At 40.4% G+C, this 19,868-nt stretch overlaps 1 protein-coding gene across 2 annotated transcripts in view; it reads left to right on the top strand.

Annotated features, from left to right (window-relative positions):
- LOC128701709 (oxysterol-binding protein-related protein 3) overlaps positions 1-19,868 on the top strand; it is a 347,084-nt gene that overhangs the window by 127,061 nt on the left and 200,155 nt on the right. For both annotated transcript variants that reach the window (XM_053795571.2, XM_053795569.2), the window contains exons 10-11: positions 9,963-10,224; positions 10,391-10,533. In XM_053795571.2, coding sequence (XP_053651546.2) covers positions 9,963-10,224; positions 10,391-10,533 — 405 coding nt within the window. The remainder of the gene's footprint in view (positions 1-9,962; positions 10,225-10,390; positions 10,534-19,868) is intronic.

Here is a 19,868-nt window from a genome sequence, read left to right as displayed (position 1 = left end):
CCATCTTTAAATATATTAAACAACCACGGTGACATCACACATCCTTGTCTAAGGCCTACTTTTACTGGGAAATAATCTCCCTCTTTTCTACATACTCTAACTTGAGCCTCACTATCCTCGTAAAATCTCTTCACTGCTTTCAGTAACCTACCTCCTACACCATACACCTGCAACATCTGCCACATTGCCCCCCTATTCACCCTGTCATACAACTTTTCCAATCCATAAATGCCACAAAAACCTCTTTAGCCTTATCTAAATACTGTTCACTAATATGTTTCACTGTAAACACCTGGTCCACACACCCCCTACCTTTCCTAAAGCCTCCTTGTTCATCTGCTATCCTATTCTCCATCTTACTCTTAATTCTTTCAATAATAACTACCATACACTTTACCAGGTATACTCAACAGACTTATCCCCCTATAATTTTTGCACTCTCTTTTGTCCTCTTTGCCTTTATACAAAGGAACTATGCATGCTCTCTGCCAATCCCCAGGTACCTTTCCCTCTTCCATACATTTATTAAATAATTGCACCAACCACTCCAAAACTATATCCCCACCTGCTTTTAACATTTCTATCTTTATCCCATCAATCCCGGCTGCTTTACCCCCTTTCATTTTACCTACTGCCTCACGAACTTCCCCCACACTCACACTGCCTCACGAACTTCCCCCACACTCACAACTGGCTCTTTCTCACTCCTACAAGATGTTATTCCTCCTTGCTCTGTACACGAAATCACAGCTTCCCTATCTTCATCAACATTTAACAATTCCTCAAAATATTCCCTCCATCTTCCCAATACCTCTAACTCTCCATTTAATAACTCTCCTCTCCTATTTTTAACTGACAAATTCATTTGTTCTCTAGGCTTCCTTAACTTGTTAATCTCACTCCAAAACTTTTCTTATTTTCAACAAAATTTGTTGATAACATCTCACCCACTCTCATTGGCTCTCTTTTTACATTGCTTCTCCACTCTCTTAACCACTCTCTTTTTACATTGCTTCACCACTCTCTTAACCACTCTCATTTTCTCCATATACTCTTCCCTCCTTGCATCACTTCTGCTTTGTAAAAACTTCTCATATGCTAACTTTTTCTCCCTTACTACTCTCTCTACATCATTCCACCAATCGCTCCTCTGCCCTCCTGCACACACTTTCCTGTAACCACAAACTTCTGCTGAACACACTAATACTACATTTTTAAAACTACCCCATTCCTCTTCGACCCCATTGCCTATGCTTTCATTAGCCCATCTATCCTCCAATAGCTGTTTATATCTTACCCTAACTGCCTCCTCTTTTAGTTTATAAACCTTCACCTCTCTTTTCCCTGATGCTTCTATTCTCCTTGTATCCCATCTACCTTTTACTCTCAGTGTAGCTGTAACTAAAAAGTGATCTGATATATCTGTGGCCCTTCTGTAAACATGTACATCCTGAAGTCTACTCAACAGTCTTCTATCTACCAATACATAATCCAACAAACTACTGTCATTTTGCCCTACATCATATCTTGTATACTTATTTATCCTCTTTTTCTTAAAATATGTATTACCTATAACTAAACTTCTTTCTATACAAAGTTCAATCAAAGGGCTCCCATTATCATTTACACCTGGCACCCCAAACTTACCTACCACACCCTCTCTAAAAGTTTCTCCCACTTTAGCATCCAGGTCCCCTACCACAATTACTCTCTCACTTGGTTCAAAGGTTCCTATACATTCACTTAACTTATCTCCCAAAATCTCTCTTTCTCCTCTACATTCCTCTCTTCTCCAGGTGCATACATGCTTCTTTTGACCCACTTTTCGCATCCAACCTTTTCTTTAATCCACATAATCCTTGAATTTACACATTCATATTCTCTTTTCTCCTTCCATAACTGATCATTCAACATTACTGCTACCCCTTCCTTTGCTCTAACTCTCTCAGATACTCCATATTTAATCCCATTTATTTCTCCCCACCGAAACTCCCCTACCCCCTTCAGCTTTGTTTCGCTTAGGGCCAGGACATCCAACTTCTTTTCATTCATAACATCAGCAATCGTCTGTTTCTTGTCATCCGCACTACATCCACGCACATTCAAGCATCCCAGTTTTATAAAGTTTTTCTTCTGTTTTTTAGTAAATGTCTACAGGAGAAGGGGTTACTAGCCCATTGCTCCCGGCATTTTAGTCGCCTCATACGACACGCATGGCTTACGGAGGAAAGATTCTTTTCCACTTCCCCATGGACAGTAGAAGAAATAAAGAAGAACAAGAGCTATTTAGAAAAAGGAGAAAAACCTAGATGTATGTATATATATATATATATATATATATATATATATATATATATATACAGTGGACCCCCGCATAACGGACGCCTTGCATAGTGGACAATCCGCATAGCGGACGCTTTGATCGCTAAAATTTTGCCCCGCATAGCGCCCAAAAACCCGCTCAGCGGCCTTCGTCCGAGACGCGTCCAATTTGCGGCCTGAGCCACGCTCACATGTTCCGCGGGTGGCATTGTTTACCAGCCAGCCTCCGCGGTAACATCCAAGCATACAATCGGAACATTTTGTATTATTACAGTGTTTTTGGTGATTTTTTTCTGGAAAATAAGTGACCATGGGCCCCAAGAAAGCTTCTAGTGCCAACCCTACAGCAATAAGGGTGAGAATTACTATGGAGATGAAGAAAAAGATCATTGATAAGTATGAAAGTGGAGTGCGTGTCTCCGAGCTGGCCAGGTTGTATAATAAACCCCAATCAACCATCGCTACTATTGGTGGTACAGCTGCTGCTGCTGCTGTATCACCGTCAGCTGCTGCTGCACTGTCAGCTGCTGCTGCACTGTCAGCTGCTGCTGCTGTACCACCGTCAGCTGCTCCTGCTGCTGTAGTACCGTCTGCTGCTGCTGTAGCATCATCTGCTGCTGCTGTAGCATCGTCTGCTGCTGCTGTAGCATCGTCTGCTGCTGCTGTAGCATCGTCTGTTGCTGCTGTAGCATCGTCTGTTGCTGCTGTACCACCGTCAGCTGCTGCTGCTGCTGTAGCATCGTCTGCTGCTGCTGCTGCTGTAGCATCGTCTGCTGCTGCTGTAACATCGTCAGTTGCTGCTGTAGCATTGTCTGCTGCTGCTGTAGCATCGTCTGTTGCTGCTGTAGCATCGTCTGCTGCTGCTGCTGCTGTAGCATCGTCTGCTGCTGCTGTAACATCGTCAGCTGCTGCTGCTGCTGCTGTAGCACCGTTGTTGGTGTGGCTTATTGAGAATACCAAGAAACAATTAACCCCAGAGGATTTGCCACCCAGGATAGCCCAAAAAAGTCAGTGTCATCGAAGACTGTCTAACTTATTTCCATTGGGGTCCTTAATCTTGTCTCCCAGGATGCAACCCACACCAGTCGACTAACACCCAGGTGAACAGGGAAAATGCCTGGAACTAGTGCTCATATTGGTGAATTTAGAGCCAGCAAAGGTTGGTTTGAGAGATTTAAGAATCGTAGTGACATACACAGTGTGATAAGGCCTGTTCTGGAAGAAAATACCAAACAGGACCTACAGTACTCAGGAGGAAAAGGCACTCCCAGGACACAGTGTCTCATCAGTCATTGCTGCATCTTCAATAAAGGTAAGTGTCATTTATTCTTCATTTAGTAGAGTAGTACATGCACAATATATATTGTGCATGTACTACTCTACTATTGTGCATGTATCCTTCTCTTTGTGTGTAGGAAAATGTATATTTCATGTGGTAAAATTTTTTTTTTCAAACTTTTGGGTGTCTTGCACGGATTAATTTGATTTCCATTATTTCTTATGGGGAAAATTCATTCACATAGCGAACATTTCGCATAACAGCCAGCCCTCTTGCACGGATTAAGGTCGCTATGCGGGGGTCCACTGTATATATATATACAGTGGACCCCCGGTTAACGATATTTTTTCACTCCAGAAGTATGTTCAGGTGCCAGTACTGACCGAATTTGTTCCCATAAGAAATATTGTGAAGTAGATTAGTCCATTTCAGACCCCCAAACATACACGTACAAACGCACTTACATAAATACACTTACATAATTGGTCACATTCGGAGGTAATCGTTATGCGGGGGTCCACTGTATATGCATGTGCGTGTCTGTGAAGTGTGACCAAAGTGTAAGTAGGACTAGCAAGATATCCCTGTTATCTAGCGTGTTTATGAGACAGAAAAAGAAACCAGCAATCCTACCATCATGTAAAACAGTTACAGGTTTCTGTTTCACAGTCATCTGGCAGGATAGTAGTACTTCCCTGGGTGGTTGCTGTCTACCTACCTACCTACTACGCAGTACATACAATGCTTAGGTTAAAATATGGCGCTGGTCACCCCTTCTACAACTGTGTGAAAATGGCAAAAATGGAGGAAAAGTAGTAAAAGGACCGAACATAATGAACAGTGGCTCAATTAAAATCCACCAAAAATGTGGAACACCGAAAAGAGGGAGCCGTGTATGTGGGCCCCTCCTGTACTTGGTCAGGCTTGTTTATTGTAAATGTTGGAGGAAGCAGAAGAGACAAGAGAAGCATGGGTGTTAACATGAAAACTGAATTATTTCCTAAGGAACAACAAAGCACAATACGATGACTGGAACAATAAACAAATAACCTTCACCTAGGAAAGAGAAGCTTACGACAACGTTTCAGTTGCTGCCTTGCCAGAAGTGTGCTGACATCACAGTTCAGATTACCTTCCGACTGCAGCATCCTATCCCCTCCTTCAGAGTGCAGGCACTGCTTTTCCCATGGCCAGGACTCAAGCACAGCTAACTGGTTTTTTTGAATCCCTTCATAAAACTTACTCCTCCTTACACTTGAATAGCATGTCCATTGAAAAAACATTAGTCTGCATTCACGCCTGCCTAACATGCACACACAAGCCTGCAGGATGCCTAAAATTTTAAACTCACTTTATATCTTGTTATTGTCATGTAAATACGGATATTCTTCGAGTTAGGATGGGGTTACGTTTTGACAAACCCATCATAAGTTCAAAATGTCTCAAGGCAAGTATGAATGATACGATAAGTAAGTAAATAGCTACTGTCAGTGGACAAGTAAATAATAAATAGCTACTGTTAGTGAAGAAATAAATAATTATTGTAACTAAATGCTGTTCCAGTATTGAAAAGTAAATAAATGAATACAAGTTATGGGGGGTTTGGGATATTGGCAGTTTGGAGGGATATGTTGTGTATCTTTATATGTGTATGCTTCTAGACTGTTGTATTCTGAGCACCTCTGCAAAAACAGTGATAATGTGCGAGTGTGGTGAAAGTGTTGAATGATGATGAAAGTATTTTCTTTTTGGGGATTTTCTTTCTTTTTTGGGTCACCCTTCCTCGGTGGGTCACCCTGCCTCGGTGGGTCACCCTGCCTCGGTGGGTCACCCTGCCTCGGTGGGTCACCCTGCCTCGGTGGGTCACCCTGCCTCGGTGGGTCACCCTGCCTTGGTGGGTCACCCTGCCTCGGTGGGTCACCCTGCCTCGGTGGGTCACCCTGCTTCGGTGGGTCACCCTGCCTCGGTGGGTCACCCTGCCTCGGTGGGTCACCCTGCCTCGGTGGGTCACCCTGTCTCGGTGGGTCACCCTGCCTCGGTGGGAGACGGCCGACTTGTTTGAAAAAAAAAAAAAAACAAGTTATGGATGTGCTGGCTTCATGTTGGGTAATTATCTGAAGTTTCATCTTCAAAGTAATTGCTTTCTACACCATTTTAGTCGAACCATCGTAAGTTTTAACAATGGTTATAAACGACCATAATTTTTAAAGGGGTGGACCGGTAAGCCAGCGGAAGGCCTCGGTCAGATGACCAAAATCTCCAAAGGCGGGTCATCATCTGACTAAGACCCGCGTCAGGAAACATTTGTCCTGTTTCCTGACGAACCGAACCTAACCTAACCATCGTAAGTCAAGGAGCACCTGTAATAATTTCAGATGAAAAACTTAACTATAATATTTTGGTTTATTAGCTTCTATCCATGTAAACAATATTGTTTTAGAATAAAGTTTTGAAGAAAGATAAGATGGTAATTATCAGTGCAGAAGTTCTGACAACTGAACAAAAGATTTAGGGAGGTATTCTCAGTGGAGTCAGGAACACTGCCAGAGTCAGGAACACTGCCAGAGTCAGGAACACTGCCAGAGTTTTAAGTACTAGTGTGTAAGCATCAGGATTAGGCTACCCGAAATGCCCCGGCATGTCAGTGGCTTTTTTTTGTACTTGGCAACACTTTATAAAATGTAAATCACATATTGTAGCCTCGGTCAAGAAATAAAAATTGTATTCTGTTTTACTGTATGGTATTGTATGGGGTTGTATTTTATTACACAACCTGCACATAGGAGAGGGGAACGTTGTGACGATGTTTTGGTCCAACTTGGACCATTTACAAAGTCACACTAACAGAATGGAGAGAAGGAGGGAGTATATATAGGCCAAGAGATAGTAGGAAAGTAAGAAGAGAGATAGTGGTAGAGGCAGTAGTAGTAGTGGAGTCAGTGGAAGACTAAGAAAGAGGAGCACTGCAAGGGAGCTAGGGGCCCACAAGGGAGCTAGGGGCCCATAAGGGAGCTAGGGGCCCACAAGGGAGCTAGGGGCCCACAAAGGGTAGGAACAAAAACACAGAGGGGGGGGGAATATAATAATGGACCAAACACCCAAGGCAGAAGAAAGAAAACCCAAGGAAAATGAGGAAAGGGGAAGAGGATTCTCTTTTCTCCTTCCTCTTCCCCTTTCCTCTTTCTCTTTTGGGTTTTCTTTCTTCTGCCTTGGGTGTTTGGTCCATTATTACATTACCCCTTCCCCTCTGTGTTTTTCTTCTTACCTTTTGTGGGCCCCTAGCTCCATTGTGGGCCCCTAACTCCCTTGCAGTGCTTCTCTTTCTTAGTCTTCCACTGACTCCACTACTACTACTACTGCCTCTACCACTATCTCTCTTCTTACTTTCCTACTATCTCTCTGGTCCCTTCCCTGTCTGCTGGCCTATATATACACCCTCCTTCTCTCCGTTCTGTTAGTGTGACTTTGTAAATGGTCCAAGTTGGACCAAAACATCGTCGTAAGCTCCTTTCTCTTATGTATGGGTTATTTGTGTGTTGTTCCAGTCACAGTATTGTGCCTTTTTGTTATTAACCCTTTGACTGTCGCAAGCTCCTTTCTGAAACTGTCATTCTATGTCGCAAAATTTTTGGAAAAAAAAAAAATTATTTTTTCTTATGAAATGGTAGAGAATCCATTCCCGATGGTAATGACACCAAAAGTACGAAATTTGATCAAAAACTTATGGAATTACGCTCCTGCGAAGTTAGCGGTCTTGGCAACATATACGCATCGGCGATTTTGCTGACTTTGAGCCCTGTTTTTGGCCAATTCCATTGTTCCAGTTGACCAAACTCATAGCTTATTTCTTCAGAACTCCATTTTGTCTATCTGTTGAGTACAAGAAACTGCCCATTTACCAATTTGAACTACGCAATAAAGTGGTCAGAAATTGGCAATTTGGCCAATTTCACGCAAATTAAAAAACATGCCAGTTTCAAAATAGGGTCCAGAATAAACAATGTAGACATTCTTGGCACTAAAATAACATATCCTCTGTTCATTAGTCATGTCTCTAGGCCCCTCTTATGTTACTATTGCTTTCTATTTTGATTTTTTATTCAAACAAAAAAAAATACAAAATTTACTGTTATGCAGACTGCTGCATTATTGTAAAAATGGTATAAATAATATCAGTGCACTAGTGAAAGAATATTAGACTCCCCAGTTGACGTGTATTGGACATGTGGTGTGATTTGCTTACTCCTGAACATTGGTAAAAATTGAACATTTCTGCTACTTTGAGCTCAATTTCAAGGTTGTTTTTATTATGAAAGTAATAAAAATCATCTCTATTTCTGTAATATGTTTTCCATTTTATCACCTAAGACCATGAAAATGAGAATACAACGATAAATAATATACAAAAATACACCTCAAAGTCGGCGTTTTAATCCAAAAAAACGGTCAGTTTTTTTTTCTCATTACGCATTGCGTGCTGCAGGATTTTTTTTATATGGTGCACATTGACCACACAGACCCATTCTCTCAAATGTGGGCCTACCAGCTTTCTCCCGCTTGATTTGAAGCCGCTAGAATTTACGCGTATAAATACGTCAGAAACAGTGGTGCGTAAGACCTATATATACGACCGAAACAGTCAGAGGGTTAATTAGTTGTATTTTATTATATGGGGTTTTTAGCTACTTTTTAACATTGACGCTGGTGAAGGGGTCTTGATCTAGGTCTACCTGGCTCTGCCTCAGATCACACCTGGTTACTACCTGCCCATTCTATTTTCCAGTCACTGTATGACACTTTGGAGTTTAGCACTAACAAGTGGATGATGGTGAATGTTTTACCTCTCTTTCAGGTCATCCTGTCACAGTCCCAGATGGCCAGTGTGTTTAAAAAATAACATATCCGACTTTGAATCTAAAGAGCCAAGGTTCGACTCCTGGCTAGATTGACCTTGAAATTTTGAGTTCTGGAGGTGGGAAGTACAGTGCCTGCACTCTAACCCTTCGAGGTCAGTGCCATAGAACCGCAGTTTTAAGCTCTGGGTCAGTGCTCTAAATCTACACGATGAGCTCAGCTTACTCAGATAAGCTGTGAGGTGCGAGTGGTAAATTTTGGCCTAGAAACGAGAGACTGGGTCTTTCTGATGAGTGTGCACCATGCAGTGCATGATTGAAAAAAACTTTGACTGGGTTTTTGGTTTAAAATAGCGACTTTGTGGTGTATTTTCAGGTCGTTTTTATGGCTTAATTTTTTTTTTTTTTTTTTTTGTAGAATGGAAGATATATTACAGAAAGAGATTATTTTGATTGGTTTCAGGACTGGCAGTAGCATGAAATTGACCTCAAAGTAGGAGAAATATTCAATATTTGCTGATATTTAAGAGGACACATATCACATCACTCGTCCAATATGCATCCAACTGACCATTCTAATATGCATTTAGGAATGCACTGACATAAGTTATACAACTATTACAACAATGCAGTAATCTGCACAACAGTATACGATCTATTTTTTTGTGTGAATAATAATTCAGAATGGAAAGCAAATGTAATACAGGAGAGGCCTGGGAACATAACTGATGAACAGAGGAAATGTTATTTTAGTGCCAGAAATGTCTACATTGTTTATTCTGGACCCTATTTTTAAAGTGGCAATTTTTTTATTTTGTGTGAAATTGGCCAAATTACTGATTTCCAATCACTTTATTGGGTGGTTGAAATTGCTAAATGGATGGTTTCTTGTACTCAGTTGATAGAATGAAAGGCATACTAATGAAATAGCTAAGAATTTGGTCAACTGGAACAGAGTAATTGGTCTATGAAAAGACTAGTTGGGTGAAATCGCTGATGCGTAAATATTGCCGAGACTATCTTTTCAAAAGTGCAGTTTCATAAGTTTTCCATAAAATTTCCTACTCTTGGTGTCATTTCCTTCAGAAAATATTTGTCATTTCATAAGAAAAAAGAAAAAAATTTTGTTTTGAAAAATCTTGAACCCTGCGGACAAGTTTTAGATCGAAGGTCTGTAAAGGAAGGGTTAGGAATAGTGGCTTTTTGGAGGGTTGTTTAAACTGTCATATCTGCATTCCTCTGGAAACACAATGACTGTGTGTATGATGGTGAAAGTGTTTCTTTTTTGAGTCGCCCTGCCTGGGATACGGCCAGTTTGTTAAAAAAAAATTAATAAATGTATGTAGCATTATAAATCCATCACAATTCCGCAACTTCAGAATGTTAAATATTTTGTGAATACGTACTTGATGTACTCTACATGGAGCTATCTGGGGTCCTCTTAATGCTGTTAATGTACTGTATATGTTTTTGTATTTGTAATTAATGTTTTAACTTTTGTTTTTTAGCAGGTGGATGGTAATCTATGTGAGCTGCGACCACTGAGCAGCAGTAACCCAACCCTGGCGCTGCATAGTGCTTGTTGGCATCCATCTGCCTCTCGTCCCCATAGCTACTCCGATGCTTCCACTGCTATTCTGGGAGGGGTTCAACCTCCCAATACCCCATCACCAACTTCACAGAGTCAGCATCAAGCAACCAATCCCCCCACCATCACATTGTCTATGGAGAGCACTTCTCGGGAAGATTTTACTATACTGGCTAAGGAAGGTAAGAATTTGTAAAAGAACACATTAGAGTTTTGCTCTCTCTCTCTCTCCAGCATCTGCTTTGGTGGATACTTGTGAAATTTCTAACACAGCAACTTGCTATGGTACACATTCCACATAAGTTCAGTCATTGATTTCCTAGATAACTTCAGTTTTGATGCTTTCAGTTGTTAGTCAGGTTGGGCAAGTTCTACGCGGTATCCAGACTGAGAGAGAAAAGCTCCGTCAAGCTCTCGAGTCTGAAACTAATCTTCTAGCATCTCATAACACCACAACAATTATTGCTGCACTAAGAAACTCTCTTAATCAGGTAAGCTATATTCTTATTATTATCATATGATTTTTTTTTATTGTACTGGCCATCTCCCACGATAGGGTTACTAACCCCTTGCTCCTGGCATTTTAGTTGCCTCTTACAACACACTTGACTTAGAGGAAGGATTTAACAGAAGTCACAGGCATAACACAAAACACAAATCACTCTTCGATATTCCTCGTGTCCATCTCTCCCTATGCAAAAATGCTATATACATAAAGGGCCTGAAGATCTGGAAGTCACTGCCAAACGCACTAAAGGGCCCCTGCCGCCTGCAAATCAATTTAAGGTCCTACTTAGAAATCGCCTCATCATCCAAAATTAACCAGACAAACACTATACCTAACACCTGCCAGTTTCTCAAACTTCTAAATAATTTATGACTCCTCAATTATTTGATCATTTACTTCAAATTTAAAATTGTTTAAATTTCATTATTGTAAATTGTGCTTGATGATTGCTCAACTATTTAATCATTATACTTAAAACTTAAAATTGTTTCAATTCCATTGTTTTAAATTATGCTAATTTGTAATACTTCATATGGTAAATTGTGCTTTGATAATTACTCAACTATTTAATCATTACCCAACTATGACTCTACTGTCTTATCCCACTGAGATAGACAATTGTTCATTATGATTTATCTTGGGTGAAGAGCACAAAGGCACAATACTGTGGCTGGAACAATACACAAACAACTTGCACATAGCAGAAAGAAACTTCGTGACGATGCTTTGGACTGTTAACTGGTCACACTGTGAAATGTCATCATAAAGTTTTTCTCCTGTGTGCAGGTTCTTTGTGTATTTATCTTGGTATTTTGTTTTAATGTTTATAATGTACAAGTATATGGCTTTTTGGTGGGAATAGCAAGCCAGATTAACAGACATTGCAGGTGCTTGTGTGTCAGGAGAGCTTTTCATGTTACAAGCTTGGCTTTAACATCCTAGTCCCTAGCATTGTTATAGCAGTGAGAGTCTGTAACAAAGGTTATTTCACTTGGATGAGGCTGTTTGCTCTCTCAGGGTTTTCATGTGTGCTTTACGGGTTCCCTTGTATTGCTTAGTGTTTTCCTGCAGTCAACTATGTATGTTTGTGAACACTGTGGAGGCAGTGTTACTGCAGCATCCATGTTCTTCCAACACCTGTTCTTGAGTGCTCTCTGCTGATTGTTCTTATTAACATACTGTCTGTGATTTAAATAGTGACTCTGCCTCCTACTGTTTTTCTCACCTGACTGCAATATATAAGTCACTTCTCTGATGAAATGCTGTACTTTTATCAAGATCAGTGGACTGAACACATCGACACCAGGCTGAGGGACTGATTACCTCAAACTGCTCTTCATCTTCCATTATTCTTCTCTGTATTGTACTGAAGAAGACACTGGCTGACAAAATATTTTCTTGTTAAATATTTCCAAATGTTGCACACATGTCTCATTCTTCAGCATAATGTCTGGCTATTTGTTTCCTCCATGACTTGCCTGAGTGACATTTTCTCTCTCTCTGGGAAAGGCCTTTCTGTCAGTTAGGTTAGGTTAGCTGCCTCTGGTGCCAGGTTTGGCACTCTGCACACTCCACTGAATACTTGCACATGTAGTGTTCTGAGGGTTAGGCTGTAATCCTCTTTTCCTGAATGGAGTTCCCCTCATGCAGCATGGGTTTGGTTCTTTGCAGGATCTTCTGGTTACTATTTTCTTCTGGACATTCCTGGGAAGACTAGCCAAAAGCCTAGCATCTGCATGATTTGTCTCCTAGCCCTTGAACCTGCTGACCATCACCCACTTACTATGTTCAGTATTGATTCTCCAGGGCCTACGTCCACCTGCAATCCATGCCGTGTATTCTGGGACGTTGTGAGAGGCAATAAATTTTAACCCCTTAGCTGTCCAAACGTAGATTACGTTCTTAATGCTAGCGCTCCAAACGTAGATCTTCGTTTTATTTTTCCTGCCTCCAAATTTGGCACGGTTGGCCTGAGATGCCTAGTCAGCATAGAATGGGTCTTAGCACTCGGTGTGTACAGTATTAAAAAAAATCTGGGACCACTTAGTGGATGTGGCCACAAGTGGTCGAGGAAATATCAAAAACCTTAATAATAACCCATGTGCAACATTTGTGCAATATCCTTTCAATTTTCGTACCACTGGTAGTGTCATCCTCCCAGAATGTCTTATAACCTATGCCCTAAGTAAAGAGAAACAATTCTGGAACGTGTAATACATGCTCGGCAGGCTGACTGGCTGACAAGCTGGCTGGCTGGTTGGCTGATTGATTTTGGCTGTATCTATCTCTGTCCATCTCTGTGTCTGTCTCACAGGTACACATAAATACAATTGCACATAGTGTAAATAACCTAGGATAACCCAAAAAATCCAGACAAAGTGCTATACTGTACCTGTAGATATAATGCATAGTAAGCATGACTGGCAAGTAATACTATTTTCACATGTTTTGGAGTCGGGCGTGACGACTGCGTTGTGTGTAATACCTGTTGGTTCACGAGTGGCTCTCTGAGACACAGACATACAGAGAAAGACAAAGAGAGAGAGACAGAAAGACAGATAAGCAGAGACAAAGATAAACAGCTAGGATAAACATAGAGCTAGACATACAGACAGAGAGCTAGACGGACAGACAGACAGACAGACATGTTTATGTGTGACATTGAAAACAAGTAAAGCCAAGGCAATGCACGCTCATCAAATGTGACAACTGCTGCACTGTCAGCAGTGGTGTGACACTCGTCTTACACCATGCTTCAAGGGAACTTAGAATTATTATTATTATATACTCTCGCATATCCAAAACATTTCTTGGACCTATAAATACTATGTATATATTTCTAGACAATAGTGTGTGACTAAGGTAGGTGACAGTGTTCACCTGTCACTGTGTTTGTGACTATTTGAGTACTATTTCACTATCTAATATTAGTCTCAGAATGAAGATTAGCTATGAAATCACAAGAACTACTGGAAATTGTAATTATCAGAGCATAAAAATTATACAAATTAAAAACAAAAAAAAAGGTTTATCGTCAACACTTCTGCAAGCGACAGCGTTTCATGTTGCCGTCAGGTGAGCGGCAGGTGCTGACTTTGCAGCCTTATATCTCCGTAAATACTGACTCTAAAAATTTTTTGTTTACATTTATGTAAAAAATGCCCTCTATTTAAAAAAATGATTTTTTTTTTTCCAAAATATTCGAAGTGCTGGGCGAGAGAACGTAGATCTATGTTTAGACAGTTAAGGGCTAAAATAATTTATGGTTTGCTGTACCCAGAAGAGCAAATATTTCCATAAATTGGACATTCTAAAATTAATATCACCACTAATATTGTCTTATAGATTATTTTTATTTTTATTAATTATACTACTGTATTCTTTGACACTAAATGTACCAGTGCTGTATATTGTAATATCTAGAAATTGGAAACTAATGAAAGCTGAATAATTGATAAATATTTATCACACTTCAGTGTCAGATGCAAAATAATCATCTCTTATGAACCATTTTAAAATCATTCAAGTTATTTTTTAGTTTTTATTAACACATCGACCGTCTCCCACCAAGGCAGGGTGGCCCGAAAAAGAAAAACTTTGCATCATTATTCACTCCATCACTGTCTTGTCAGAGGCGTGCTTGCACTACAGTTATCAAACCAACATTAACACCCCTCCTTCAGAGTGCAGGCACTGTACTTCCCATCTCCAGGACTCAAGTCCGGCCTGCCGGTTTCCCTGAACCCCTTCATAAATGTTACTTTGCTCACACTCCAACAGCACGTCAAGTCCTAAAAGCCATTTGTCTCCATTTGCTCCTATCTAACATGCTCACACTCGCTTGCTGGAAGTCTAAGCCAATCATGCACAAAATTTACAGTTTTTATGCAATTTTTATTTAAAAGTCAAATAAATCAAATTTTATTTCCTTGTGTAGTGTACAAAATGTAGTTTACATATAATAAAATATTGCTATACAAACACAAATTTTATTTCTTTGCATAGTATACAATGTGAGATTTATTTTTACATGAAATATTGTTAAGTACAAAGAAAGCCACTAACATGCCTAAGCATTTTGGGCAGACTAATACTAATGCTTACACACTAGTACTTTAGGCTAGACATAAGTTATGGAGTGGTGAATTTTAATTATTCATTATTCATTAATTATTCGGTGGGAGACGGCCGACTTGTTGAAAAAACAAACAAACGAGAGGTAGCCAAAACTTTTATAATTATTAAGATTTATAATAGATAGGTAGCAAGAAACAAAAGTATTATAATTACAGTGGACCCCTGCATAGCGACTTTAATCCGTGCAAGAGGGCTCATTGTTATGCGAAATGATCGGTATGCGAATGAATTTTCCCCATAAGAATTAATGGAAATCAAATTAATCCATGCAAGACACCCAAAAGTATGAAAAAAAAATTTTTACCACATGAAATATACATTTTCCTACACACAAAGAGAAGGATACATGCACAATAGTAGAGTAGTACATGCACAATATATATTGTGCATGTACTACTCTACTAAATGAAGAATAAATGACACTTACCTTTATTGAAGATGCAGCAATGACTGATGAGACACTGTGTCCTGGGAGTGCCTTTTCCTCCTGAGTACTGTAGGTCCTGTTTGGCATTTTCTTCCAGAACAGGCCTTATCACACTGTGTATGCCACTACGATTCTTAAATCTCTCAAACCAACCTTTGCTGGCTTTAAATTCACCAATATGAGCACTAGTTCCAGGCATTTTTCCCTGTTCACCTGGGTGTTAGTCGACTGGTGTGGGTTGCATCCTGGGAGACAAGATTAAGGACCCCAATGGAAATAAGTTAGACAGTCTTCGATGACACTGACTTTTTTGGGTTATCCTGGGTGGCAAATCCTCTGGGGTTAATTGTTTCTTGGTATTCTCAATAAGCCACACCAACAATGGTGCTACAGCAGCAGCTGACAGTGCTACAGCAGCAGCAGACGATGCTACAGCAGCAGCAGACGGTACTACAGCAGCAGCTGACGGTGGTACAGCAGCAGCAGCAGCAGCTGACAGTGCTACAGCAGCAGCAGACGATGCTACAGCAGCAGCAGACGGTACTACAGCAGCAGCTGATGGTGGTACATCAGCAGCAGCAGCTGACAGTGCTACAGCAGCAGCAGACGATGCTACAGCAGCAGCAGACGGTACTACAGCAGCAACTGATGGTGGTACAGCAGCAGCTGACAGTGCTACAGCAGCAGCACACGATGCTACAGCAGCAGCAGACGGTACTACAGCAGCAGCTGACAGTGCTACAGCAGCAGCAGACGATGCTACAGCAGCAGCAGACGGTACTACAGCAGCAGCAGACGGTACTACAGCAGCAGCAGCAGCAGCAGCTGACGGTGGTACAACAGCAGCAGCAGCTGACGGTGCTACAGCACCAGCAGCAGCTGACAGTGCAGCAGCAGCAGCAGCAGCAGCTGACGGTGGTACAGCAGCAGCTGTACCACCAATAGTAGCGATGGTTGATTGGGGTTTATTATACAACCTGGCCAGCTCGGAGACACGCACTCCACTTTCATACTTATCAATGATGTTTTTCTTCATCTCTATAGTAATTCTCACCCTTATTGCTGTAGGGTTGGCACTAGAAGCTTTCTTGGGGCCCATGGTCACTTATTTTCCAGATAAAATCACCAAAAACACTGTAATAATACGAAATGTTCCGATTGTATGCTTTGATGTTACCGCGGAGGCTGGCTGGTAAACAATGCCACCGGCGGCACATGTGAGGCTGGCTAAGGGCGCACATTGGACGCGTCTTGGACGAAGAGCGGTGAGCGGGTTTTTGAGCGGTATGCGAGGCAAAATTTTTGCGATAAAAGCGAGCGGTATGCAGATTGAATGTTATGTGATGCCGACGGTATGCGGGGGTCCACTGTAGTACAGTTTACAGTATTACCACATTGCAATTTTAAGTGTGTCTTAATATTTTAGTAGTCTTGAGTTAACAGAGATTACTTGAGAAGTTTCAAACTGGTTGAATGATTACAGGAATAATATAGTGTTGTTTTAGTTAAATTTGGTAGATGAGATGAGTTTTAATTCTAGTCCTAAATTGGTTGGCGGGCAAGGAACCTTTTGCTGGTTCGGACACTGAATTCCAGATCTTGGGGCCCTTTATGTACATTGCATTTTTGCATAGTGTGAGATGGACACAAGGGATGTCAAGAGTTTTTTTTGCCTTGTATTGTGCCTGTGTGTTCTGTTGTAAGTATCAAGAAGTTTGAGAGGAGGGTTTATGTTGGAGTTTAATGTTCTATATATATATTTTTTTTTTCAACAAGTCGGCCGTCTCCCACCGAGGCAGTGTGACTCAAAAAGAAAGAAAATACCCAAAAGAAAATACTTTCATCATCATTCAACACTTTCACCTCACTCATACATAATCACTGTTTTTGCAGAGGTGCCCAGGATACAACATTTTAGAAGTATATAGGTATAAAGATACACAATATATCCCTTTGAACTGCCAATATCCCAAACCCCTCCTTTAGAGTGCAGGCATTGTACTTTCCATTTCCAGGACTCAAGTCCGGTTATATAAAATAACCAGTTTCCCTGAATCCCTTCACTAAATATTACCCTGCTCACACTCCAACAGCTCGTTGGGTCCCAAATACCATTTGTCTCCATTCACTCTTATCTAACACGCTCATGCACGCTTGCTGGAAGTCCAAACCCCTCGCCCACAACACCACGACCCCTACCCCATCTTCCTTCCCCTACCGATTTATACGCTCTCCATGTCATTCTACTTTGATCCATTCTCTCTAAATGACCAAACCACCTCAACAACCCATCTTCAGCCCTCTGACTAATACTTTTATTAACTCCACACCTTCTCCTAATTTCCACACTCCGAATTTTCTGCATAATATTTACACCACACGTTGCCCTTAGACAGGACGTCTCCACTGCCTCCAACCACCTCCTTGCTGCATCATTTACAACCCAAGCTTCACACCCATATAAGAGTGTTGGTACTACTATACTTTCATACATTCCCTTCTTTGCCTCCATAGATAACATTTTTTGCTTCCATATATATCTCAATGCACCATTCACCTTTTTTCCTTCATCATTTCTATGATTAACCTCATCCTTCATGAATCCATCCGCTGACACGTCAACTCCCAAATATCTGAAAACATTCACTTCTTCCATACTCCTCCTCCCCAATTTGATATCCAATTTTTCTTTATCTAAATCATTTGATACTCTCATCACCTTACATGTATACAGTAGGCACAGTAATATGAGCGCATATTTTGTATATTTAGTAAGTTCAAAATCTTGAAGAGCTGAAGGGTGTGTTGTCTGGTGCAGGAATTGGTGATTATCTGCACAGCAGCTCTTTGTTGGGTTATTAATGGTTTAAGGTGATTGGGTGTAGTAGATTCCCCAGTACAAATGCCATAGGTTGAGGTAAGGGTAGATTAGAGTGATGTAGTGTAAGTAGTGCCATTTGGGGTACACAGTACCATATTTTGGAAAGGATGCCTACTGTTTTGGAGAACTTCTTGGCTATATGTTGGATGTGGGTCTGAAATTTAAGAGTGCTGTCAAGGTGTAGCCCTAAAAATTCGTCCTCAGTGTGTCTTGTAATGGAGGAACCATTGAGCAGTATGTTAGGTTGGATATTTAAAGCTCTGTTTCCAAACAGCATGAAGTAGGTTTTGTCTATATTGAGAGTTTGTTGGTTGTTATCCTTGTAAATATTTTTAGTAGCTTGTCATTAACAGTGTCACTAAGCATAGTTGGGTTAGTGTGGGAAAAGACAAGTAGTGTCATCTGCAAATAGAACTGGTTTGAGATGAGATGCATTGGGGAGGTCATTGATGTAAATGAGAAACAGCAGAGGGCCAAGAGCACTACCCTGTGGTACTCCAACAGTTACAGGCTGAGTAGTTGAGATTACACTGTTTGTGGAGACATACTGGTATCTGTTGCCAAGATGAGATGTTAGGTATTCAAGGGTATGTCCTCTGACCCCATAATGTTCAAGTTGAATGTGCAAGAGATTGTGGTCCACTGTATCAAATGCATATAGCAGTTCTTATATTTGTATGATTGCTTCATTTATACTTTTTTCAGCCTAAACACAAAGAAAGCCACTAGCATGCAAGAGCATTTCAGGCAGACTAATACTAGTGCTTAGACACGACTTAAGACTAGACATAGGTTATGGAGTGGTAAATTTTAATTATGCATTATTACAAAAAGGAGAGGAAGCAAAAATATTTTAATTTGTACAATTTACAATAGAGAGGTAGCAAAAAAATATTACAGTTAGTACAATTTTAGCCCTTTGGGGGTCGACAGGTCCTCTCAGAGACTTGTTCTCAGGGTTGGCCAAATTTAAAAAAAAAAAAAAAAAAAAAAAAAAAAAATCTTATGAAAAAAATAGTTTTTTTTTTCTAAACATTATAGGCCAAACAAAAATTTTTTACTATCAATACTTTCCAAGATATGGAGGTGTGAAGTTGATGAAAAAGGTGCACCATATGGCAACATCACCGACTGCCATCACCCGGTATTCTTCTATTTACTTTTTTATGTACTATTTTGTATTATTTTTCAATTTTTCTTTTTCCAAGTAACTTTTATGGCCTGTGAGACCAATATGAGCACTATTTTGTAAGTTATTTCTTTTTCAATACTACATAAAATATTTACACAAACGATATAAATGTTGTTTATTACTATTTTTCTATATTTTATATACACATATACAGTCACAGGGAATGTTTCTAGAAGTTCTGCAGCCTGTGGAACTCTTTGAAACATGGTGTCATACACAGTGGTGTTGTACATTCCTCACACTTAAAACGAGTGTCTCTGTGTTGTTGTGGGCGTTTTCTTGTATGTGCACAGACGTAACACCTCTTCTGAGCCTTTTTCTTGAAAGCAGTAGCAGGCAGTTTTACCAGGAAGTGATCACCATGCTTCAAACAAGAAGGAACTTGTTGAAAATTTTGGTGGGCGGCCTATTGCAGGTGTTGTTCCTTGATACTTGAATACTATTTGTCTGATGACAGACAAACAGAATTCGCCGTATGGTGGTTTGTTTCTGGTCCTCATCTTATACATATTATAAGCATTCAGCATGGAAATGTCCAGAAGATGGAAAAAGAGTTTTATGTACCACTTATAGCTCTTGCAAACTCAATCAGCAAACCCAATCTGCATGTCACATTTGTCCACTGAATGCATATAGAAGATGTAATCAATCACAGCTGCAGGTTTTAGAATGGGTTCATTG

This window comes from Cherax quadricarinatus, chromosome 96 (genome assembly GCF_038502225.1).
Source record: "Cherax quadricarinatus isolate ZL_2023a chromosome 96, ASM3850222v1, whole genome shotgun sequence".
NCBI classification, from domain to species: domain Eukaryota; kingdom Metazoa; phylum Arthropoda; class Malacostraca; order Decapoda; family Parastacidae; genus Cherax; species Cherax quadricarinatus.
Note: the sequence above shows the minus strand (reverse complement) of the source record. Positions and strands in the feature narration are given on the sequence as shown.